This window comes from Schistocerca nitens, chromosome 9, assembly GCF_023898315.1.
Source record: "Schistocerca nitens isolate TAMUIC-IGC-003100 chromosome 9, iqSchNite1.1, whole genome shotgun sequence".
NCBI classification, from domain to species: Eukaryota; Metazoa; Arthropoda; class Insecta; order Orthoptera; family Acrididae; genus Schistocerca; species Schistocerca nitens.
In genome coordinates, this window is record NC_064622.1 from 314,111,528 (window position 1) to 314,137,380 (window position 25,853).

Consider the following 25,853-nt stretch of genomic DNA (forward strand, 5'->3'; position numbering starts at 1 on the left):
AATCAGCATGGTTTCAGAATGCATCGTTTGCGCAACGCCGCTAGCTCTTTATTCGCACGAAGTAATGGCCGCCATCGACAGGGGATCTCAAGTTGATTCCGTATTTCTAGATTTGCGGAAAGCTTTTGACACCGTTCCTCACAAGCGACTTCTAATCAAGTTGCGGGCCTATGGGGTATCGTCTCAGTTGTGCGACTGGATTCGTGATTTCCTGTCAGGAAGATCGCAGTTCGTAGTAATAGACGGCAAATCATCGAGTAAAACTGAAGTGATATCAGGTGTTCCCCAGGGAAGCGTCCTGGGACCTATGCTGTTCCTGATCTATACAAATGACCTGGGTGACAATCTGAGCAGTTCTCTTAGTTTTTTCGCAGATTATGCTGTAATTTACCGTCTAGTAAGGTCATCCGAAGACCAGTATCAGTTGCAAAGTGATTTAGAAAAGATTGCTGTATGGTGTGGCAAGTGGCAGTTGACGCTAAATAACGAAAAGTGTGAGGTGAACCACATGAGTTCCAAAAGAAATCCGTTGGAATTCGATTACTCGATAAATAGTACAATTCTCAAGGTTGTCAATTCAACTAAGTACCTGGGTGTTAAAATTACGAACAACTTCAATTGGAAATACCACATAGATAATATTGTGGGAAAGGTGAGCCAAAGGTTGCGTTTCATTGGCAGGACACTTAGAAGATGTAACAAGTCCACTAAAGACACAGCTTACACTGCACTCGTTCGTCCTCTGTTAGAATATTGCTGTGCGGTGTGGGATCCTTACCAGGTGGGATTGACGGAGGACATCGAAAGGGTGCAAAAAAGGGCAGCTCGCTTTGTATTATCACGTAATAGGGGAGAGAGTGTGGCAGATACGATACGCGAGTTGGGATGGAAGTCATTAAAGCAAAGACGTTTTTCGTCGCGGCGAGGTCTATTTACGAAATTTCAGTCACCAACTTTCTCTTCCGAATGCGAAAATATTTTGTTGAGCCCAACCTACATAGGTAGGAATGATCATCAAAATAAAATAAGAGAAATCAGAGCTCGAGCAGAAAGGTTTAGGTGTTCGTTTTTCCCGCGCGCAGTTCGGGAGTGGAATGGTAGAGAAAAAAAAAATGGTTCAAATGGCTCTGAGCACTATGGGACTTAACTGCTAAGGTCATCAGTCCCCTAGAACTTAGAACTACTTAAACCTAACTAACCTAAGGACATCACACACATCCATGCCCGAGGCAGGATTCGAACCTGCGACCGTAGCGGTCGCGCGGTTCCAGACTGTAGCGCCTTTAACCGCTTGGCCACCCCGGCCGGCAATGGTAGAGAGATAGTATGATTGTGGTTCGATGATCCCTCTGCCAAGCACTTAAATGTGAATTGCAGAGTAATCATGTAGATGTAGATGCAGAAGTTTAGGGGTAAAATTGCGAGAGTGAAAGTTCCAAGAAGACTGAGGCGAAATATTGCTTCCTCGCACATACACCTCGTGATTTGACCTCGTAGGAAAATCGAGAAAACTGTACCTCATTCGGAGGCTAACCGACCAATGTTCTACCAACATACCATTCGCGAACAGACCAGTAAAATCGTAATAATACAGGCAAACGCCTCGCTACATTCGAAAGTACTTCTCGCAGTATACCCACAGAGGCATGTATAGCAAAGTTATAAAACCGCTGCTTCGTAATTTTAAAACTTAAGATTGAGATAAATACGTAACCTGGAGTGGTGGGTAACTTGTTATTACACTATATAATAAACAGTTGCTTACAGTCAACGAGCTCTCAGCAGGCGAAATGTAAGTATCGGATCGCATTGGTATGGATAGTAAACCAATTTCACCAGTGGGGTAATCACGACAGCCTTCTGGTAATAGTTTGTAATTATGAGAATTACAAAACTATTTGGCCGTAAAAGAAAAACGGTCGCTAATTTAAGTTCAGTTTTTTTAAAGATTTTATCAGAGTTTAAAGCCTGTGCCATAAATCTGCAATAATTTTACGCTTCTTTTCTGACGGCGTAGTCTACTAAGAAGTTTTCCAACTGGGCGACGTGTATGAATATCTGTTGTTTCTTCCTTTCTCCTACGTAGGTGAACTTGTGTGTTCCGTTCGAGGTCTAAGAACACGTGTTCCCTTATCGAATATACACTTGTCGTCTCTTACTCTTTTGTTCGTTTTTTTTTTTTATTTGCAGCGTATCATTATCAGTCAGCGACCAGATGAGGGGAAGCAATTTCCTTTCCGTGACAAAGGCACATTCTTCGCTGTACGTGACACCGCCTCGATGGCCTTCCCACAGACCGCCAAGCACTATCGCCTCTGTGGGACAAATTGTTCGCGGCAAGCAAATGAAATGCAGAGTATGCAACTAGTTCCGCACCGGTTGCGTGATTAACGCGAGCCGGACGTGGATAATAGCCACGCTCGTTCATACGCCTCCTGAGGGAGGCACAACATAAAAAACAGATACTGTCCACCTCCACATAGCAGTCCATCATTTTCTTAACAGCATGCAGACTTACGCTATCTTTATCTTGACTTTCCTTCTGCCCGTACAGAGTATTTATCAGTTAGTGAACTCGATTATATGCGACTAATCAAATGACATAAAATATGGAACACAGAGGCACATTTGACTTTCTGCTATTGCACTGACACAGAATAAAATGATAATTAAATGGACACCCTAGCTGCAAACAGGCGTTGATGTACTTCATTGGGGACATGTTGAAAATGTGTGCCCCGACCGGGACTCGAACCCGGGATCACATTTTCAACATGTCCCCAATGAAGTACATCAACACCTGTTTGCAGCTAGGCTGTCCATTTAATTAACATTTCATTTCTAGCAAAGCTGCATGGTCATCCACGGTAACTGTTCTTTCGGGAACAGATACTACCGTCATATATAATGACACAGAATAGCTTTCGTAATGTGGTGTGTTTGACCACCCTACTATGCTGCAATTCTACTGGTGTAAGTTATAGTGCTATCTACTCACGCAGCATTATTTGTATATGTTCTGGCGTAACCACAGGTGCCGAAACGAACAGGAAGAACGCAAGGCCAGAAAGAGCGGTGAGGCGACGTCGGCCAATAGCACGCTGACCAGGACGTCACCACGATAGGAGCGGCATCTAGCCGAACTGAATATAACGGCCGCTCCTGCCAGCCACGGCCGCACATTAGTCGACAGGATTCGCAGAATATTAGCACGGCCTAGCAGAGATTGCTACGATATCAGATTGTAGTGATCCATATCGATTGCTTGTTTGGACGTTGTACAGGGTGATTCAAAAAAAAAATACCACAACTTTAGGAATTTAAAACTCTGCAACGACAAAAGGCAGAGCTAAGCACTATCTGTCGGCGAATTAAGGGAGCTATAAAGTTTCATTTAGTTGTACATTTGTTCGCTTGAGGCGCTGTTGACTAGGCGTCAGCGTCAGTTGATGCTAAGATGGCGACCGCTCAACAGAAAGCTTTTTCTGTTATTGAGTACGGCAGAAGTGAATCGACGACAGTTGTTCAGCGTGCATTTCGAACGAAGTATGGTGTTAAACCTTCTGATAGGTGGTGTATTAAACGTTGGTATAAACAGTTTACAGAGAATGGGTGTTTGTGCAAAGGGAAAAGTTCTGGACGGCCGAGAACGAGTGATGAAAATGTAGCACGCATCCAGCAAGCATTTGTTCGCAGACCAGAAAAATCGACTCGCAGAGCTAGCAGAGAGCTGCAAATTCCACAATCAACTGTATGGAGAGTCCTACGAACTAACTACCTGAACGTCAACTACCCGAGGCGATGGATCGGCCGCCAGGCAGCCCGTGACAGAGCACTTCATCACTGGCCTCCAAGAAGCCCTGATCTTACCCCCTGCAATTTTTTCTTATGGGGGTATGTTAAGGATACGGTGTTTCGGCCACCTCTCCCAGCCACCATTGATGATTTCAAACGAGAAATAACAGCAGCTATCCAAACTGTTACGCCTGATATGCTACAGAGAGTGTGGAACGAGTTGGAGTATCGGGTTGATATTGCTCGAGTGTCTGGAGGGGGCCATATTGAACATCTCTGAACTTGTTTTTGAGTGAAAAAAAACCTTTTTAAATACTCTTTGTAATGATGTATAACAGAAGGTTATATTATGTTTCTTTCATTAAATACACATTTTTAAAGTTGTGGTATTCTTTTTGAATCACCCTGTATATAGCGAATGATTTTGACTTATATTGCATACCGCCCATCCCTTGCAACACCTTTGTAAATACAAGTATTGTCAATCTTCTTATTTGTAATAAAACTACTAGGGTTATTTGCTTGGATTGTTCTATAGCAGTGCGAGAACGCGGTATCTTTCAGGAATACGAAACGAGTGGGCAATACCCCACAGTATACTTCTCGTTTAACTCTATGGATGTGAGAAATTTTGTACACCTGTCGTTTTCGTTATCTCTGTGAGAAGGAAGGTGTGTTTAGAATGGTGCTGTGTGTGCTTAGTTTGCCATTACACGGCCTCCCTCTCATCAATTAAGTAAAGGGCTGACCTAAACAACGACCTGGAAAATCACTTCTCCCATTCCTAACTAGTATTACACCATCCGCATAGCATATGCGTGTGTCATTCCGCGAAATTAAAAAATGTCACGTTCCTCAGCCAGTGACCCATTTTCTCCGGTTATATCATTCTAGGAACTCTAGTGGATGGCTTGTCATACAATCTAATCCATTTAGATAATGTATTCTATCTTGGCAAGGGATAGTATCGTTCCACCTCGATAACACATTACACAACAGTGTTACAAAAGAATTCTTGCCCCTAGTACATTGCAGTGCGGCAACCCGAAGAATACTTTAAAGTATTGGCAGTTCTGTCGTCGCAAGAAGGAGCACAAAGAAGGGAAAGAACCGCTAGATTCTTTGTGAGTTACTCTTCTAACGGATCGCAGACTTGCTGCTTCCCGTGAGTGCACAGCCTCAATAACTGCAATGCATCAGCTTTCCTCATATCTGAAAACGGTGATGTTGCTGATAAAAGAACATTTTTTCAGTTGTTTAATGTGATGAAAAAACATATCAGTAGTTCTTTTGTCTTACGAAAATAAACGATCAGAGTACGATCGTCTATTAAACTACAATGCACAGCCGAATGTCGGTAATTATAAATGGAAGGAGAACGGAATTTTGCAGGTAGAAGCTCTGGTCCCATGCCATCTAGCATACACTTCCATCCTTTTTCTTCTGATTCCGGCAACCCATTTCCATTCTTCAAACTCTTAATGGTGTTTCAGGTACAACCCTGCGACGTTCCGCTGCTAATGAGAGTACTTTTATTTCCATCGGTGAAAATCCTGTTACATAGCCGAAAGCCTTCTTTACGTCGAACGACTTTTAAATTCTTCGCCTCACCACCATGGACACATTCTTATTGGTTGGCTGAAAGGTTTAAGGTGACGAATAGAGTTTTGTGCGTGTCGTTTATACAGTTTGTTAGGTATCCGTAGCCCCTCTCCGTGACGTCCGTTGTCTGCCGGTTGTCCATCCTCTCGGCCATTTCCTTCATCTTCTAGTATTCCATCTTCGTGATGCAATTACTATTAATGTGTCCGGAATTATAGGTGATCCGAGGGAAATAGGTAAGGATATGTGATCCGCATCTAAAGTTTCCGCAGTTACTTCCCAGCTGGCTTCTATACCGACTGACGAGGTCGCCTTGCTTATAGCTGCAAATGATTCTCTTACTGTAACTTTTTGTATTACTCTAGCAGACCATTATTTAATAATACCACAGTTCCATCTTATAATGATTCTACTATCACTCGACTGTGCGACTGGTCCCGGCGGAGGTTCAAGTCATCCCTCGGGCATGGGTGTATGTGTTTGTTCTTAGGATAATTTAGGTTAAGTAGTGTGTAAGCTTATGGACTCATGACCTTAGCAGTTATGTCCCATAAGATTTCACACACATTTGAACATTTTTTTTTTTACTATCACTTTCCTCAATATGACAGCCTTCCTACAACTCCAAACTATATGGCGTACGTCAAGACTGCCTAATATTAATGCAACTTTCATTATCTGTAATGAAAATTTCTCCATGAGAGCTTTACACTCGATGGGTGATATCTACTAAGTATACCGAAATGTGTTCCTCCGCGTTACCTTGACATTAACACACTCTGAATATTTAGAAGCCCTGAGATCTAATTCAGTATTAGTATACTCAAATACGTGAGTTACAAACGTTGCTGATGACTAACAAAAAAGGTCAGTTTCTCTGTGGGATTTAATGAGGCATCAGTAACTGTACAATATAATTTTCTTTTTTTTGCATAGGTAGGGCTAACGAAGTTCCCCGTGTTTGATTTTACTAGCTCCTGAATTCTCCTTCGATATACTACCGGCGCATTGTGCAGTGGTCACCGTGTTATACACACGTACCATTCCCTCACCAGGCGACGTACTTGTACTCTTTTCAGGGTTCTGTGATATTTTTTCAAAAGTGTCACAGCAATTTTATATCATGTGTTGTTAGTTAAATATCATGTGCTGTTAGTTAAATATTGACCCGTAAACTGAGTCTATGTCGTTGACAGATCAGCACTCTATGATATTGCAATCTTTTACTTAACTATATCCCCCACTGCGATCGAAGTAGAAATGACAACCATCTTCCAAGGGCGTTAGTGGGCCTCATGTGCTGTAATCTTTAGTTCAAACATTGTTTTGACGAAGCTTTTTGTTCTAGTCTATCCCGTGAAAGTCTCTTTAGCTCTGCGAAACTACTGAGTCTACATCCCCTTGAATCTACGTAGTGCATTCAAGCCTTGGTCTCCCTCTTCAGCTTTTACCCCCACGCTTCTCTCCCACAGGAAATGAAATATTCATATGTGGACAAAATACGAGACGTTAGTATTTTACCAATAGATCTCAGTTTGACACTAGTCTTTCCAAAAAATTTGTTTGGCCGCTACCAATTTAAATCTTCCTGAATAACTACGATTGCTCACATTAAATCTCTGGAACATGGGACTGTTCTGTGATACTGCAGTCAGTACCGTCTCTTCGCATACAGACGTGGATTAACTTAAATGTTGTTTCATAGTGTTTCGGCTGCCAGGCTTTGTACAAGCTGATCACTCGTAGGTCTCCTTGAATTTCGAAACAATTTCCCTATGCCATTGGGTTCCTGTGTACAACCACGACATCTTTGAACAGCTACAGAGAACTACTGCCGTTTTCCACCATGCTAGTTACTTTAAGTAGCGAGCAGCATCGGACGTAAGATACGTCACTGTGCCACTCTCGATGCCACTTTTGTTTGTAATCTTTCTTCACATCGAGCACGACTTATGCATAAAGTGGACTAAATATACTGATACACAAAACGCAGGGTATTGTGATCTGCTGACATTGTACCACAGCTGCCACATGAAACAACAAGAAGTTACGTTTATATTAACCACTAAGGGACAAAGCTCATGATTTCCAACCAGTATAACGAACGAAATCAATTTCTCTTTACTCTGATACTGGATGACTAAGAAAAAAGATCAGCGTCATTAGAATCAGCAAAAACGGTCGTTTCAAGAAAAAAGTTTCCTACAGGCACACACTCTTTTCCAAATTTTTCCTAAATTAAATATATTTAAGGCATTCGACTTTTATTTTTCGCTAATAAGACGTAGTTTCTGTTTCGACATTTTATCCTTTTAACGCCGAACGTCTAAGCTCTGGGAACATTGACTTCTAAGAAACTCTGCCAAGGTATTCGCCACTGAATGTTCTTCGCGGCAATTTTATTAGTGCCAGCTACTACGATTGTATCAGATAACTTTATTTTATAACACACTGTTTGAAAGGCCATACGTTTCTTCTAAAGCAAAATAGGGGCATGTAACTACGTTTGCTGCTATTTCCATCGCAGTGCTCATCTTTCTGCTGAATAATGCTACTGGTAGGTTCCGATACAATGCATTCGGAGTGTCGTTTTTCTTTTCTTTTTTTTTCTTCAAATGCATTTCGTTTGAAAGCTGTTAACCAATTACTAAGAACACACCATCTCAGGTAGCAGGTAGGAGGTCAACAAAATGCGTAGAAAATAGCAGCACATTACTAACACCACACTACGTACTCCCTTCTGCACTACTCGATGTTCGGGAATACATGTAGGGCGAACATTACATGCAGAATGTTTGTACTTTTTTAACCTGCAGATAATGCAGCACTCGCAAGATGCTACGCTATTTGAATGCTGTCACTCCTTCAATACTAATAGTTACGTGCTTCTATTGACAGTTCGGGACAAAGACAGCCATAATAATCAACGATGGTCGAAGGACAATCGACCTACAGTCACGCCGACATAAGCAACGCAATGGTATCATGCTTCTGTTAAAATGTGTTGCTGGACGTTTCGTAAAATTTGTACACTACTGCCCATTAAAATTGCTACACCACGAAGATGACGTGCTACAGACGGGAAATTTAACCGACAGGAAGAAGATGCAGTGATACGCAAATGATTAGCTTTTCAGAGCATTCACACAAGGTTGGCGCCGGTGGCGACGCCTACAACGTGCTGACATGAGGAAAGTTTCCAACCGATTTCTCATACACAAACAGCAGTTGACCGGCGTTGCCTGGTGAAACGTTGTTGTGATGCCTCGTGTAAGGAGCAGAAATGCGTACCATCGCGTTACCGACTTTGATAAAGGTCGGATTGTAGCCTATCGCGATTGCGGTTTATCGTATCGAGGCATTGCTGCTCGCGTTGGTCGAGATACAATGACAGTTAGCAGTATATGGAATCGGTGGGTTCAGGAGGGTAATACGGAACGCCGTGCTGGATCCCAACGGCCTCGTATCACTAACAGTCGAGATGACAGACATCTTATCCGTATGGCTGTAACGGATCGTGCAGCCACGTCTCTATCCCTGAGTCAACAGATATGGACGTTTGCAAGATAACAACCATCTGCACGAACAGTTCAACGACGTTTGCAGCAGCATGGACTACCAGCTCGGAGACTATGGCTGAGGTTACCCTTGACGCTGCATCACACACAGGAGCGCCTGCGATGGTGTACTCAACGACGAACCTGGGTGCACGAATGGCAAAACGTCATTTTTTCGGATCAATCCAGGTTCTGTTTACAGAGTCATGATGGTCGCATCCGTGTTTGGCGACATCGCGGTGAACGCACATTGGAAGCATGTATTCGTCATCACCATACTGGCGTATCACCCGGCGTGATGGTATTGGGTGCCACTGGTTACCTCTTGTTCGCACTGACGGCACTTTGAACAGTAGACGTTACATTTCAGATGTGTTACGACCCGTGGCTCTACCCTTCATTCGATCCCTGCGAAACCCTACATTTCAGCAGGATAATGCACGACCGCATGTTGCAGGTCCTGTCCGGGCCTTTCTGGATACAGGAAATGTTCGCCTGCTGCCCTGAGCATCACATTCCCCAGATCTCACACCAATTGTAAACGTCTGGTCAGTGGTGGTCGAGCAACTGGCTGGTTACAATACGCCAGTCACTACTCTTGACGAACTGTGGTATCGTGTTAAAGCTGCATGGGCAGCTGTACCTGTACACGCCATCCAAACTCTGTTTGACTCAATGCCCAGGCGTATCAAGGCCGTTATTACGGCCAGAGATGGGTACTGATTTCTCAGGATCTATGCCCCCAAAGTGCGTGAAAATGTAATCACATGTCAGTTCTCGTATAATATATTTGTTCAATGAATACCTGTTCATCATCTGCATTTCTTCTTGGTGTAGCAATTTTAATGGCCAGCAGTGTATATACTGTCGAAAATGTATTGTGATCCGTTGTGGCTTCATTGCAAGTTGTTGAAAATATTTTATGAATCGTTCTAAATGTGTAGCTAAGAAATAAATAATATCAATTAGAACAAATATATAACAAGCTATAACCATTTAATAATGATAAAACGGTTGCAAGCGTTTACCTGGGAAGTAATTTGGAGAAGAGAAAAATGCCGAAAGATACCATTTCGGTTTCAAATATCATTTCTGTAAACTAACAGTACATTGTCCATCCGAATATGTCTGTAAAAGCTAGTCTCCTCACTGACGCGCTTGACTAAGTGGTGACGTTTTGTTAGTCATCGCATTGTTGTTCTGATTCGTATCATTATCGTTTAAATAGTTTTTCCGCGGCTGTGAGTTTCATATCACATAATTCTCCAACCACCAGTCATAGCATGTACGTAATGACGCAAAAGTAAACATGTGATAAATGTGTCAGTCCCTTGTTTCTCATTTTTTTTTCACGGAAATAAGAGAAAGTTGAAAAAAGTATTTGACACTAGTAGTCATGCCGAGTGTGGACATACACAAAGTGGCAGAATGTGGAGCACCCAGAAGGATAGGAGGAAACGAAACGAAACTTCACGGGTTGAGAGATTACGTGATGTTGTTTCGGTGATTACACAATCGAGTCAAACTTGCAAAGAACCCGGCACTCAGAGCTTACTTATCTGTGTGACGTGCATCCCCATGGCCTGGGCACATGCACTGATTCGTTTGGGAAAGTTGTTATAAAGTTTTTCTATTCTCTCCTGAGATGAGCTGGCCCATAACAGGCGAAACTTGTCCGTGATATTCTCGATAGTGGCACTGCGAGAGAGTTGACCTCCGAGCTGGTCCCACACAAGCTCTATCGAGGACGTATCTGCGGATCTCGCTGACCAGGGGAGTACATTATGATCACGCAGCCAGTTCACAAAGGTACATGACACGAGCCGACGAGCATTGTCTTGTTGAAGAAGAGCATTGTCTTGTTGAAGAATGGCACCACGGTACCCTCGGACGAGATTTGCTCGATAAAACACACAAATAGAAAGCTGTAAACTCAACTAAACGCTCAGGGGTTACAACTATGAACAATTTACAGAATGAGATTTTCACTATGAGGCGGAGTTTGCGCTGTTATGAAACTTTCCTGGCAGATTAAAACTGTATGCCGGATCGAGACTCGAACTCGGGACCTTTGCCTTTCGCTGGCAAATGCTCTACCACCTGAGGTACACAATTACGACTCACGCCCCGTCCTCACAGCTTTACATCCGCCAGTACCTCGTTTCCTACTTTCCAAATTTCACAGAAGCTCTTCTGCGAACCTTGCAGAACTAGCACTCCTGGAAGAAAGGATATTGCGGAGACATGGCTTAGCCACAGCCTGGGGGATGTTTCCAGAATGAGATTTTCACTCTGCAGCGGAGTGTGCGCTGATATGAAACTTCCTGGCAGATTAAAACTGTGTGCCGGACCGAGACTCGAACTCGCGACCTTTCCTTTCGCGGGCAAGTGCTCTACCAACTGAGCTACCCTAGCACGACTCACGCCCCGTCCTCACAGCTTTACTTCTGCCAGTACCTCGTCTCCTACCTTCCAAACTTTATAAAAGCTCTTCTGTGAACCTAGCAGAACTAGCACTTCTGGAAGAAAGGATATTGCGGAGACATGGCTTAGCCACAGCCGGGGGGATGTTTCCAGAATGAAATTTTAACGCTGCAGCGGAGTGTGCGTTGATGTGAAACTTCCTGGTAGATAAGAACTGTGTGTCGGATCAAGACTCGTACTCGGGACCTTTGCCTTCCGCGAGCAAGCGCTCTGCCATCTGAGCTAGCTAAACACGACTTAGTACCGCTCCTCACAACTTTGATTCCGCCAGTACCTCGTCTCCTACCTTCCAGATGGTTGACCATTTGCCCGCGAAAGGCAAAGGTCCCTAGTTCGAGTCTCGGTCCGGCACACAGTTTTAATCGACAGAAAAGTTTCATGAACAATTTAAACTGAAACCATCACGTAGATAATGTTGCGAGGAAAGGAAACCAAAGATTGCGATTTATTGGCGGAACACTTAGAAAATGTAACACGTTTAGTAATGAAACTGCTTGCACTATGCTTGTCCGCCCTGTTCTCGAGCATCGCTGTGCGTTGTGGGATCCGCATCAGGGAGGATTAACGGAAGACTTCGGAAAAGTTCAATCAAGGACAGCTCGTTTTGTATTATCGCGAAATAAGTGAGATAGTGCCACGGATATGATACACGAACTAGGGGTGGCACTTACTTAAACAAAGGCGTTTTTCGTTGTGGCATCTACATCTACATCTACATCTATACTCCGCGAGCCACCTTACGGTGTGTGGCGGAGGGTGCTTATTGTACCACTATCTGATCCCCCCTTCCCTGTTCCATTCACGAATTGTGCGTGGGAAGAACGACTGCTTGTGAGTCTCCGTATTTGCTCTAATTTCTCGGATCTTTTCGTTGTGATCATTACGCGGGATATATGTGGGCGGTAGTAATATGTTGCCCATCTCTTCCCGGAATGTGCTCTCTCGTAATTTCGATAATAAACCTCTCCGTATTGCGTAACGCCTTTCTTGAAGTGTCCGCCACTGGAGCTTGTTCAGCATCTCCGTAACGCTCTCGCGCTGACTAAATGTCCCCATGACGAATCGCGCTGCTTTTCGCTGGATCATGTCTATCTCTTCTATTAATCCAACCTGGTAAGGGTCCCATACTGATGAGCAATACTCAAGAATCGGACGAACAGGCGTTTTGTAAGCTACTTCTTTCGTCGATGAGTCACATTTTCTTAGAATTCTTCCTATGAATCTCAACCTGGCGCCTGCTTTTCCCACTATTTGTTTTATGTGATCATTCCACTTCAGATCGCTCCGGATAGTAACTCCTAAGTATTTTACGGTCGTTACCGCTTCCAATGATTTACCACCTATGGCATAATCGTACTGGAATGGATTTCTGCCCCTATGTATGCGCATTATATTACATTTATCTACGTTTAGGGAAAGCTGCCAGCTGTCGCACCATTCATTAATCCTCTGCAGGTCTTCCTGGAGTACGTACGAGTCTTCTGATGTTGCTACTTTCTTGTAGACAACCGTGTCATCTGCAAATAGCCTCACGGAGCTACCGATGTTCTCAACTAAGTCATTTATGTATATTGTAAACAATAAAGGTCCTATCACGCTTCCTTGCGGTACTCCCGAAATTACCTCTACATCTGCAGATTTTGAACCGTTAAGAATGACATGTTGTGTTCTTTCTTCTAGGAAATCCTGAATCCAATCACAAACCTGGTCCGATATTCCGTAAGCTCGTATTTTTTTCACTAAACGTAAGTGCGGAACCGTATCAAATGCCTTCCTGAAGTCCAGGAATACGGCATCAATCTGCTCGCCAGTGTCTACGGCACTGTGAATTTCTTGGACAAATAGGGCGAGCTGAGTTTCACATGATCTCTGTTTGCGGAATCCATGTTGGTTATGATGAAGGAGATTTGCATTATCTAAGAACGTCATAATACGAGAACATAAAACATGTTCCATTATTCTACAACAGATTGACGTAAGCGAAATAGGCCTATAATTATTCGCATCTGATTTATGACCCTTCTTGAAAATGGGAACGACCTGCGCTTTCTTCCAGTCGCTAGGTACTTTACGTTCTTCCAGAGATCTACGATAAATTGCTGATAGAAAGGGGGCAAGTTCTTTAGCATAATCACTGTAGAATCTTACGGGTATCTCGTCTGGTCCGGATGCTTTTCCGCTACTAAGTGATAGCAGTTGTTTTTCAATTCCGATATCGTTTATTTCAATATTTTCCATTTTGGCGTCCGTGCGACGGCTGAAGTCAGGGACCGTGTTACGATTTTCCGCAGTGAAACAGTTTCGGAACACTGAATTCAGTATTTCTGCCTTTCTTCGGTCATCCTCTGTTTCGGTGCCATCGTGGTCAACGAGTGACTGAATAGGGGATTTAGATCCGCTTACCGATTTTACATATGACCAAAACTTTTTAGGGTTCTTGTTTAGATTGTTTGCCAATGTTTTATGTTCGAATTCGTTGAATGCTTCTCTCATTGCTCTCTTTACGCTCTTTTTCGCTTCGTTCAGCTTTTCCTTATCACAAAATTGTTGAGGCTTTCGTGGCCACTTGTTGACAAACTGCCTATTGGCTTCTGTCTCGGGTTCTTCGGCCGACGTTCATCTAATGATTTTACATCCTTAAGGTCAACGGATCCTGGCTTCCCGTACTGCAGCGAACGACCGTCGCAGGTAGCAAGAGCAGAACCGCACCGGAAATGACCGCGGAGAAGCCCTCGGACGTTGGCGCACCAGGTACATATAGCCTGCGCCCGCGAGCTCGGCTCCAGTTCACCACCGGCAATGGAGGGTGAAGCTTTGACAATGCCAGCCACTCGTGCTGGCGAAACGTCAGAAAAATCATTAGATTTTCCTTATCAGCTATGATTCGACTACTCTTAAACCTATGATGAAGCTTTCTTTGTTTCCGTAGTACCTTTCGTACATGATTGTTATACCACGGTGGATCTTTCCCCTCGCTTTGGACCTTAGTCGGTACGAACTTATCTAAGGCGTACTGGACGATGTTTCTGAATTTTTTCCATTTTTGTTCCACATCCTCTTCCTCAGAAATGAACGTTTGATGGTGGTCACTCAGATATTCTGCGAAATTATCGTGAAATTACAGTCACCAGCTTTCTCAGAGTGTGAAAATATTTTGTTGCCGCGCACCTACATAGCGAGAAATGGAAAATGGAAATGCCGTGTGACTAGGGCATCCCGTCGGGTAGACCGTTCGCCTGGTGCAAGTCTTTCGAGTTGACGCCACTTCGGCTACTTGCGTGTCGATGGGGATGAAATGATGACGATAAGGACAACACAATACCCAATCCCTGAGCGAAGAAGGTCTCTGACCCAGCCGGGAGTCGAACCCGGGCCGTTCGGTAAGACATTCCGTCGCGCTGACCACTCAGCTACCAGGGGCGGACAGCGAGAAATGATCATCACGATAAAATAAGAGAAATCAGAGCTCGCACGGAAGGATGTAAATGTTTGTTTTTCCCGCGCGCTGTTCGAGCTGAAAGCTGGTTCGATGAAGCCTCAACCACGCACTTAGCTGTCAGTTGCACAGTAACCATGAAGCTGTAGATGTAAATATAGATGTTGATAACACGGGAGGAGACAGGATGTCCGTCTCACACGTTCACATCGGCCAATCTCCATCCGATTAGTGTCAAAGGCAGCAGGAGTACGCTGCTCCAGCGTCTCCACATCTGGATTGGGCTCTGCATACACGATACTTTTGAGATGGTCCCGTAACCAGATATCACACGGGTTGAGATTTGTGGAACGAGCAGGCCATGCAACTGGGGCCCCTCGTCCTATCCACCGAGCAGGGAAGACACGATTGAGATGCTTCCGGACGTTAGCGGCGAAGTGGGCTGCAGCACCATCATGCAGCAGCCACATAACCCTTCGAATCATCAATGGCACTTCTTTCAGCAGGGGAGCCAAAGTCACCCGAAAGAAACGCCGGTAGTTCCGGCCTATCGGGCGACGTGGAAGGAAGACTGGTCCCTAAACACGGTCGCCAATTATCACGGCTCACACATTCCAGCTGTACCAATGCTGTCGACTGGCTGTCACCATATCATGGAGGTTCCGCATACTATCCCACAGATGACTGTTATGAAATTTGAAGATACCACTCCGTGTAAAGGGGGCCTCATCTGTGAACGGGATGCATGACACAATTCCCGGAATCGTGGTTGCCTGGTGAAGAAACCAGTGACAAAACTGCTCCCGATTTGGAAAGTCTGTCGCTGGTAAGCTCTGCACACGCTGTAAGTGATAAGGGTAGTAACAATTGTCGTGTAGAATGTTCCACACGGTCGTCTGGCTTACTCTGTACTGGCGGACCAACTGCCTGGTACTGATACGGCGGTCGTCTTCCATAGTGTTAATCAAATTTTCCTCCAAGTCTGGTGCCGGAATGTTTCGGGTACGTCCTTCATGATTTCCTGCTTCCTGAAACGACCCTGTCTCAATCAAACGGAGAAACACTGTTGCAAACAGTGAATGCTGTGGTTGTTATCGGTGGGGATAGGTCTCCTGATACAACCTATCTGCACGCTGTTGTCATTTCCCTTACCGTAAGTAAACACCATGCCAGCGAGCTCTCGATTCGAATACAGATCACATCCACTAGAAGGTGAGTCAGCAAGAGAAGCGAATCGGACCAACATTACGAATTATTACGGCAGGAGAGGGCGCTCGGGCATGATGTATGAGGAGCAGTACCAGCCTCTAGGAGGAAACCATGCGTACTGTAACTATGGATGCATGACACAGCCCTTATTACACCGCAGTCTCTGTAACAAAGTATGATCGAATAGATGGTCTCTAGCATCGAAACCATTAATTTCCGGACAGAAATTCATTAGACCTTTTTTGTTCCGTGTCCACTCATGGATCCATCCATAGAGCTTGTTCACGATGGAAAAAAGGAATCACCCAATATACCCTATCAGGCCTGGCAACAAACGAAACCCGCACTCTGTCACATAACTGCAACTATTATCATATACGTACCCGTCGATGTGTGTCGCCTACGCAGTTAAATTGACATCCGACCATTTCTTCTGGGTGTTTCACTTTTTTGTGAGGCACAATATTTAGAGACGAAAGATGCAAACTGTGCATAATTTATGATGATTGGATCAAATTTATTTTTATGCCGTTTATTGACAATATTTTATAACAAGGCTCAGGAGATATGTTCGTTCCTATCGACGTATCTATGTTGAAATGCTGTAGTTAGAAGGGTAAAAGTTGTAATTAACTTTAAATACGTTAATTAATCAATTGAAAAACGCGTATTTGCTGTTTAACGAAGGAAATTTCTATGAGATTTGTTAAAATATTTCATATAAAATTCCGCATAAATTGTAAGTGAAAGGGTCTAGCATGGCGATAAACGTAGTCAAAATAATTCTTTTCTATATATAAATTAGCAGCTTTCTAAAGATGCTTGCAATTCCTTTTTCAAATACAAAATCACTTTCTTTCTTGCAAAAGGAACAGTTCGTAAAATCCATACAAATGCTAAAAAGATATAGTCTTAGATCAGTGTACACATATCGTTGCGTGACATAAGATATTTAGGTGCCAGCTATTGTAGACTTGACTTTTTCTACGACATTAAGGTTATAGGGTATGATGTAGCTAGTTACTTGGCGCAAGTTCTCAATGTGAAATGAAAATGGATAAAATATAGAGGGTGTAACTATCGGTATATTTTACAAAAATTAAAACTTAGTAACAACATCAGTATTTGAAGCAACATAAACCCGTCCATAAGAATAGGAAACATTATAAGATTCGATGTCCACCACAACAAGTACAAAAATCAAGATAACTAATATTTTAGACGTAATTCATGTTGTTTATAGTTTTGATACCCAACACTTTGAAATATTATATAATGTTCAATAGACTGCTTACGAAATCATGCAAGTTGGTGAGCTGTATTGCGTGAGCCAGGGTGTCTTAATTTGAAGAGAAAATTCAAGAGGTGGGAAATTACAGCAGGGAGGAGACACAATCACAGAATAATTCAGTCACACAAAGCCATACGTCACAGAGCACTCGTGTGGCAGTAGTTATGTGTTCGTGGCTACTTGACAGCTGACGGTAGCCTACGTTCCACTTACCGGAATAGGGTGCTGAGCAAATGTGCTTCCACGTACGACGCGGCGGTCGTACATGATGTTGGCGTACGGAGGGCCGGCATCTTGCCTGTAACAAAGAAGAATTTCGATCTGTTTGAGAACAGAAACGTTAAATTTCCTTCGCCACAAACAAAAAGTCACACGTCATTGCTTCGCCACACTGTAATGGAGCACTCACGAATCGTCAGATTGTGTTGCAACAAAACAAATTCATGTTGCACTGGGAAAAACTGGACATAACTGGAATATGAGAATCTGTAAATAGACAAACTAAGTTTTAATGAAGCAGTACAAAAAATGACGAAACTGCCTACCAAGTTTTACACAGAAGCCCCTCAATACCTGGGATCTCTTTCGCACTGAAAACAATCATCACATTCGAACTTACTATAGTACTTAGAAATATTGGCAAGCAAAGAAGGGAAACAAGTTTTAAAAATAACGATAACATGCGAAAGGTTCAAACGGATTTTCTCAGCCGCAAATGTCTCAGTGGTTTCTTCGACATGAATGAACCATATTCCCAGACGGAGTTCCAACAGCCAGTTATCTAGATTCTGGAAATACATATTTCTGCAATAGTCATCGCAAGACCGCAACTAAAACACTGTATATTGTGTGTTATCTAGGCTAAGTATTTAACATGGACGTTTTTCTTTGTTGCTTTCAAATTTTGTTTTATTATGATTGCAGTTTCGGCTATTGCTCCGTTACTTATCTTCGGGCAGAATTCTCAAATGCAGATATGCACACAGGCATAAATACGGCCGGTATTCCAAACACCAAGCAAGTACAATCGGCGTCCAGGCCAAAGAGTAAACAAATCAAATGGTTCAAATGGCTCTGAGCACTATGGGACTTAACATCTGTGGTCATCAGTCCCTAGAACTTAGAACTACTTAAACCTAACTAACCTAAGGACATCACACACATCCATGCCCGAGGCAGGATTCGAACCTGCGACCGTAGCAGTCGCGCGGTTCCGGACTGAGCGCCTAGAACCGCTAGACCACCGCGGCCGGCGTAAACAAATCAATAGCATATTCGAAAAAAAATAAGGATACTGACATATTTGCTCGGTCTGTTATATACAGGGTGTCAGGAGCATTTTCTCTGTTACTTCGGCAGATATTTACAGTTTTTGCAATGTGCAGCTGGAGTTAGCTCAAACGAATATTGCTCATGACGTTTTTCATGCGACGCCTATAGTCGACGGAAAGCGTAAGTTTGTTTTCCCATTACAAAATGATTTTTAAAGTGGACTTTTGCGTTCCTATTCGATTCGACAGAGCGGTCCCAAATTAGTCTAGTAGGATATTCCTTTTATCGACATGTATTAACACAACAACAAGAGTTCCCCCCCCCCCCCCTTAGCACTACCGCCATGCAGCAGCGCTGCTTAGTCGCTCCTTGAGTAGCCGTTATTCTTCGTGTTTTAACATTCCTGTTAACACATATCGATTAAAAGAATATCCCACTCGATTAATCTGGTACGGCTCTAACGAATGGGCACGCAAAATTTCGCTTTTAAAAATAATTTTGTTTGTAATGGGAAACAAATCGATGTTTCCAAGGACACCTGGGATAGCAAAAAGCATGTGTTGAGTATCATTTGTTTTGGCTCACTCCAGCTATACGTTGCGAAAACAAGCTGAAAATATCTGTCGAAACATCAAATAAAATGCGCCTGACGCTTGTTAGAAAAGAAGCTCGGAATTTGTTAATTGTTTTAATATCACTAATTTGTAGGCAATCAGCCGTTTGAAATCTTTCCATACGTTTGAACTAAAAATAAAGGGGGAGTGATGAGTGGTTATTAGGGTTTAACGTAAATTAGACGAATAAAAATGGTTCAAATGGCTCTGAGCACTATGGGACTCAACTGCTGTGGTCATCAGTCCCCTAGAACTTAGAACTACTTAAACCTAACTAACCTAAGGACATCACACACATCCATGCCCGAGGCAGGATTCGAACCTGCGACCGTAGCAGTCGCACGGTTCCGGACTGCGAGACGAATAAAAGTTCTAGTTAAAGAAATAGTGGAATTGGAATTGGCTATGACACTTTCAAAGCAAGAGTAATAGCATTCACCGTAAATGATTTAGGGTTGGCTCTGAGCACTATGCGACGTAACTTCTGAGGTCATCAGTCGCCTAGAACTTAGAACTAATTAAACCTAACTAACCTAAGGACATCATACACATCCATGCCCGAGGCAGGATTCGAACCTGCGACCGTAGCGGTCGCTCGCTTCCAGACTGTAGCGCCCAGAACCGCATGGCCACTCCGGCCGGCAATGATTTAGGGAAACGACCAAGAACACAAGTGCAAGGCGGGACGTGGTCCTTCGGACAGCGATAGCAGTGTCTCATTGCTTCGCTATCTGTACGGAAGGTGTGTATATCTTTCGGCGAGTGACGTTGTTCGTAGCATTAGATTCGTTTAGTTTTCTTGTACTAGGTCCTACATCCTCTACAGCTCTTTCAACAGAATTCAATCATTTCTCTTCCATCTCAACTGCTATATTCGTGTTTAGCTAGTCTGTTATATAGACATGAGTGCTTCCGAGCTCGTTGTCATTTAAAATGATATGTACTAAACAACCACCATAAATATACATTGAGGAACCAAAGCATTATGACCACCTACTTAATAAAGGGTGAGTCCAACCTTGAAACGTAATACATTAGTAATTCAGCGTGGCAATCATTCAACAGATCCTTGGTACATTTATGGAAATATGCTGTACCACAAGTCTACGCACAGGTCATGTAATTCCCGTAAATAACGGGCCCGTGGTATATGAGCGTGGAGTTACGCCCGATGTCGGGCCAGACGTGTTCCATCGGGTTCAGATTATGCTAATTTGGTGACCAAGATGTCAACGCCACATCACTATCATGCTCCTCAAACCATTCTAGTATGATGCCATCGCCTTCGTTGAATGCATGCAGCACGAAGGAATGCAGTAGACCTTTAATAATATTCATGTAGTTCACAGATGTCTCGGTGTCCCCCATAGTACGAAGGCGTTCATTAAGTAATGCAACAAATTTTTTCTGAAAGCAGGTTTGATTCCTTCAGGAGTCCAATACACCATATTATTCCCCACTCTTTTGGCTGCAAAACCCTATTTTTCAACATGATCACCGTTCAATACGACGGCCTTACGCCACCTCACTGGGAGGGCCTGTATAACCGCATGGCACCACTCTTCTGTTCGACGTCGGAGCAAACGTTTGGCTGCATCAATATTCTCAACATCACCTGTGTACTGCTTCCCGTGGACTGGATCCTTCATTTGGCTAAAGAGATGGAACTCGGAAGGTGTGATACCCGGGCTGTAAGTGGATGAAAATGAACAGACTAGGTAAGTTTTGTGAGCTCATCTAGGGTGCGTACAATTTTGTGAGGGCTTGCGTTGTCATGGAGAAGAAGAAGTTCGCTTGCATTTTTCTGGCGACGAACACGCTGAAGTGAACATTGACGGAGTCATAGCTGTGTGCGGACAGCAGGCACACAGGAGATGGACTGATACGCGCCTCCTTTGCTGCGATGATGATGCCTCGCCCAACGACGAACCGTTCTTCTGTTCACTAAAGGTCTCCATAGACATTCTGCAGGCGCCTATGAATATCTGCGCTGCTCTGGTTTTCCGCCAAAATAAGCTCAGTGACAGCTCTCTGCTAGGAAAGCACTTCCGTTACAGACGCCATTTTGAATAGTACGTGTAGAGCAGCCAACAATCGGAACTTCATGAAACTTATAGGACCTGAAGCGAGAATATTCCTCGACGCCCCACAACCAATTCCGCATTTTTTAGCTGAAACTGGCCGAGAAAAAAATGTGTTGCATTAATCATTAAACGCTCCTCGTATAATCCTACCCCACCTATCTGCGCCCGTGGCGTAAGCCAGTCGCCTGTATGACGACTTATCCAGACACAACCAACGACTGCATGCATCAAGAACCATGGTTCAGCCGACCACGTGAAACGCTGCCCTTGATCCACGGTAAATCTTGATTATCCTCCCGTCAGTGCAATCGGAATGATTGGGTGAACATGGGAACACTAGGGGTCGTCTGCAGCAGAGCGCCACGTTTAACAACGTGCGTTGGTCGGTGTGCTCTGAAACACGTGTGCCTTCAAATACATCGTACACTATCGTCACATCTGCACACATCGCCGACTAGCCTACTTTACAGAGCAGGCAAGTATCCGACCTCCATGTTTTGTGACGAGAGTTGGGCGTCCAGCACTTTGTCGCCTACTCGCGGTTTCACATGTTCTAACCATTTTCCACAGATGCTCACGACAGTAACACAGCAACAGCCGACCTTTTCACCGTTTTGCAGATGCACTTTCTGAGGAGCCGGGCAGTAAGAAGCTGCCCTTTTTCAAGCTAGCTAATGTCAGCTGATTTCCTCGCCTGAAGTCCGTGTCGTCGCCAGAATGACAACCTTTTCGTCTCTGCTCGGCTTATATACCTTCCTTACATGTTACGTGCCTTCAACGCCACCTTAAGGCCTTCATTCTCGCAGTGGTTAGTAGTCATAATAATTTGGCACATCATAATTCTGTCATGATCATGTAATCATGAGTGGTATCGACGGGGGATTTCAAATTTATTCCATATTTTACGATTTGTAGAAGTCTTTTGAGACCGTTCCTCACGAGCGGCTTCTAATGAAACTGCATCCCTATGGAGTATCGTGTCAATTCTACCAATGGATCCGTGATTTCCTGTCAAGGACACAGTTCGTAGTAACTAAGTGGAAGTCATCGAGCGAAGCAAAACTGTTATCTGGCGATCCCAAAGGAACTGTTACAGGCCAGCCATGAGCAACGTATGGTGACCAGCGGGTCTCGTTCATATACTTAAGCTTGAGGGCTGCCTCGTCACAAAACGCGATAGTAGCGCTCCCGGCGCATAAAGTTACAACTACAGTGTCCATGACGCTAATGTTTATCGCATCGATGTGAATGACACACCTCTTTCCTGACACGCTACGCCAACAATTTATTCCCTAATGAAAGCGTTTTTTAGAGTATGTTCATTTCACAATAAAGGATGACAGCCAAAAACAGTTGCAGCTGTTTTTGGCTGTCATCCTTCATTGTGAAGAATTTTAACAGTTGCTGCTGCAGCCATGTTTAAAATCTTGAAGTATGTTCATTTCATTTTCACTCCATCTTCACATGTTTACAGTTATTTACGCGTCGTGAACATTGTTTCTTTACTTACGGAGTTTTGCAATAGATGTCCTAAAAACTTGCGTTGCAAAGTTTTGAAATGCCATTAGTAAGGAAATAACGTTCTCGACAAACAAATAAATACAAGCATCTGAAGATGAGATCTAAGGAATCTTGAAATGTCATAAAGGAAAAATAAATGCCTGCAAAAGTAACTGGTTGCAGCTAATTGACTGTAAAATAACTTCGGTTACAACAGGTACAATGTTCTAATACGTCCACAATGAAAAAAAAAATTATTTACTAATATTAATACAAGTTAAGAAAAACAAAATAGGGCCTTGGGGTAGGCAGTCCCAGTGGACAAGCAACTGGGAGTATCTAAGCGAGTTTTCGCCACAAGCAGGATAGTAGAGTGTTTGAAATTAAATGCGTTGATGTGCGCAAACACTATTAGCAAACATCGAATGCACACGAAGCCCGATGTGTTGCCAGAATCCGAACTGGCGAGTGATGGGTTCATGAGTAGCTTGCAACAGACTGGGAATTTTGGTCGGATGTGAAGCGTGCTCTAAAAGCACCACTCGCGATAAGTGGGAGATTGAGACTCGAGTCGCGTCCCGGCACAAATTTTCACCTGTCGCCATTGATTCATTTCAATGACGATATGCGACTAATGTCATGGAAAACCTCTGAATAAATGAATTGAGCCATCACTTCATTGTTTATTTTAAAAAAAATAGAAGTATAAATTGCTAGAAGTTAGCAGACAATGGCTATATTACAGAGAAGGCAAACTAGAAAAATGCTAACAACACAAGGGGCAATAGTACTCGCACTCTTACGCTCAATACTGAATATATTTTGGTCGGCATCAATACTGTTTGTCAATATTTCTGGCATTGACAGCACGACAGTACTCGTTATATTGACGTAGTGACAACAATATTGAACTGTGAAGGCCCCTTAACTACCGTGTGATATTTCTGCCATTGCAGATGACGTGAATGAGTCTTATGTTTTTAGCATTATACGAAATGGTAGGAACTTCTCAAACCCGTAACAGCAGAGCTCACTAAAACTTTTACAGAGTCTACGACCAGTAAGAAAGCATCACCCACGTAGCGAGTGAGCGTCAGCGGAAATATCCAAAAATGCGTTCCCGGCGGAGTACAACAGGAGCGCCCGTCCCTCTATACAGGTATTTCTTCCGCAGACAGGACTGAAACCAACTGTGGTCCGAATACGGTCCGAGGGCCGCCGGTTCCCCACCCGTGTTACAGGCCCTTTGCTGTCTCAGAGCTATATAAATGATCTCTTATACCATTTGCAGTGATATTGTTTACCGTCTAGTACAGTCATCAGAAGATCAATAAGAATTACAAAATGATTTAGACAAGATAATTGTATAGCGCGAAAAGTGGCGATTGACCATGAAAAACAAATAGTGTGAGGTCCTCCACATGAGTACTAAAAAGAAACCATTAAATTTCGGTTACACAATAAATAATATAATTTAAAAGATGTATATTCAAGTAGATGCTTAGGGACTATAATAACGAAAAATTTAAATTGGAACCATAAGGTGGAATATGTTGTGGGAAGGCGAACTAAAGACTGCTCAACACACTGAATCTTTTCAAGAGACTGCCTACACTTCGCTGCCCCATCCTCTGCTAATGCTGCGTGAATCTTTACCAAATACGATGGACGGACGACATCGAAACAGTTCAAAGGGGCAGTTCGTTTTGTATTATCGCGAAATAAGGGAGAGACCACCACGGATATGAAACATAATCTCGGGTGACAAACACTAAAACACAGACGTTTTCCGTTGCGGGAAGATCCTTTCACAAAATTTCAATCACCAGTTTTCTCCTTAGAGTGTAAAAAGTATTTTGTTGGTGCCCACCTACATAGGGAGAAATCACCATCCTAATAAAATAACAGAAATCAGAGCTTGCACCAAAAGATTTGTGTGTTCGTTCATCCCACCTACTCAAAAAATGGTTGAAATGGCTCTGAGCACTATGGTACATAACTTCTAAGGTCATCAGTACCCTATAACTTAGAACTACTTAAACCTAACTAACCTAAGGACATCACACACATCCATACCCGAGGTAGGATTCGAACCTGCGACCGTAGCGGTCGCGCGGCTCCAGACTGTAGCGCCTAGAACCGCTCGGCCACCCCGGCCGGCATCCCACGTACTGTTTTGGTGTGGAACATTAGAGCATTTTGAAGAGAATTGTAGAGTGGTGATGCAGATGTAGAAGTAAATAACATAAAATATTGCACAACATTTTACTGCCACTCAAAATAAGTAAACGTTGTAGCTGAACTTTGAAAGGTGGCTACACTGAGCCACAGCGCCAGAGATTGCGCCAAAGAGTATTATTCAGCCGCCTCCACTGGCAGTTCTTGTCGAGAAGTCGTGGTGGAGAGTGCTTATCGAGATGTGGTAGTAGTGAGTCGGTGTTGAGATGTTGTAGTAGGGAGTGCTTGTTCCATGTTTTATGCAGTTGTTTGATGGGCTAGACAGCAGATGTTGTTCGAATGGAGATATTGTAATGATCAGAGTGCTTTTCGTCAATATATATGAAGGTAAAAAAATTCCCTTTTTTATTATTTCGATGTCTTAAATAATGCGTCATTACAGGTTCTGTTCTCCACTGGTATATTTACTCGCTATTGCATGTTTTGCTTACGCTCAGTGCCTTATATTTTTAAGATGAGAAAATGAACTGCTATAATTCGACGAACGACATTGGTACAAGAAACTTCATTGAAGTCACATGAGCTGGAGGTTTTATGGAAGCTGTAGAAATTTATGTTACTAGGAAGGAAGCTAACGACATGACACACCAACACTAGGTTTAGACCATTGACAGTTGTTACACTGCATTCTTCGTGAGCAATTGAAATAGCAAGTGACACTTGACACAAGAAATACTCCACATGTTTGCTTCTGTTTTGCCATGATTCTTGAAGTGGTGTACACACTGTGAAATATTACGATTTATTCACTCAAAGTCTTATGTGATCTTT

At 43.4% G+C, this 25,853-nt stretch overlaps 1 protein-coding gene across 1 annotated transcript in view; it reads right to left on the reverse strand.

Annotated features, from left to right (window-relative positions):
* The window catches only part of LOC126204205 (radial spoke head protein 3 homolog), a 340,719-nt gene that overhangs the window by 207,389 nt on the left and 107,477 nt on the right, over positions 1–25,853 (reverse strand). Inside the window, exon 2 of the mRNA XM_049938604.1 lies at positions 17,588–17,672. Within this exon, the coding sequence (XP_049794561.1) occupies positions 17,588–17,672 (85 nt within the window). The remainder of the gene's footprint in view (positions 1–17,587; positions 17,673–25,853) is intronic.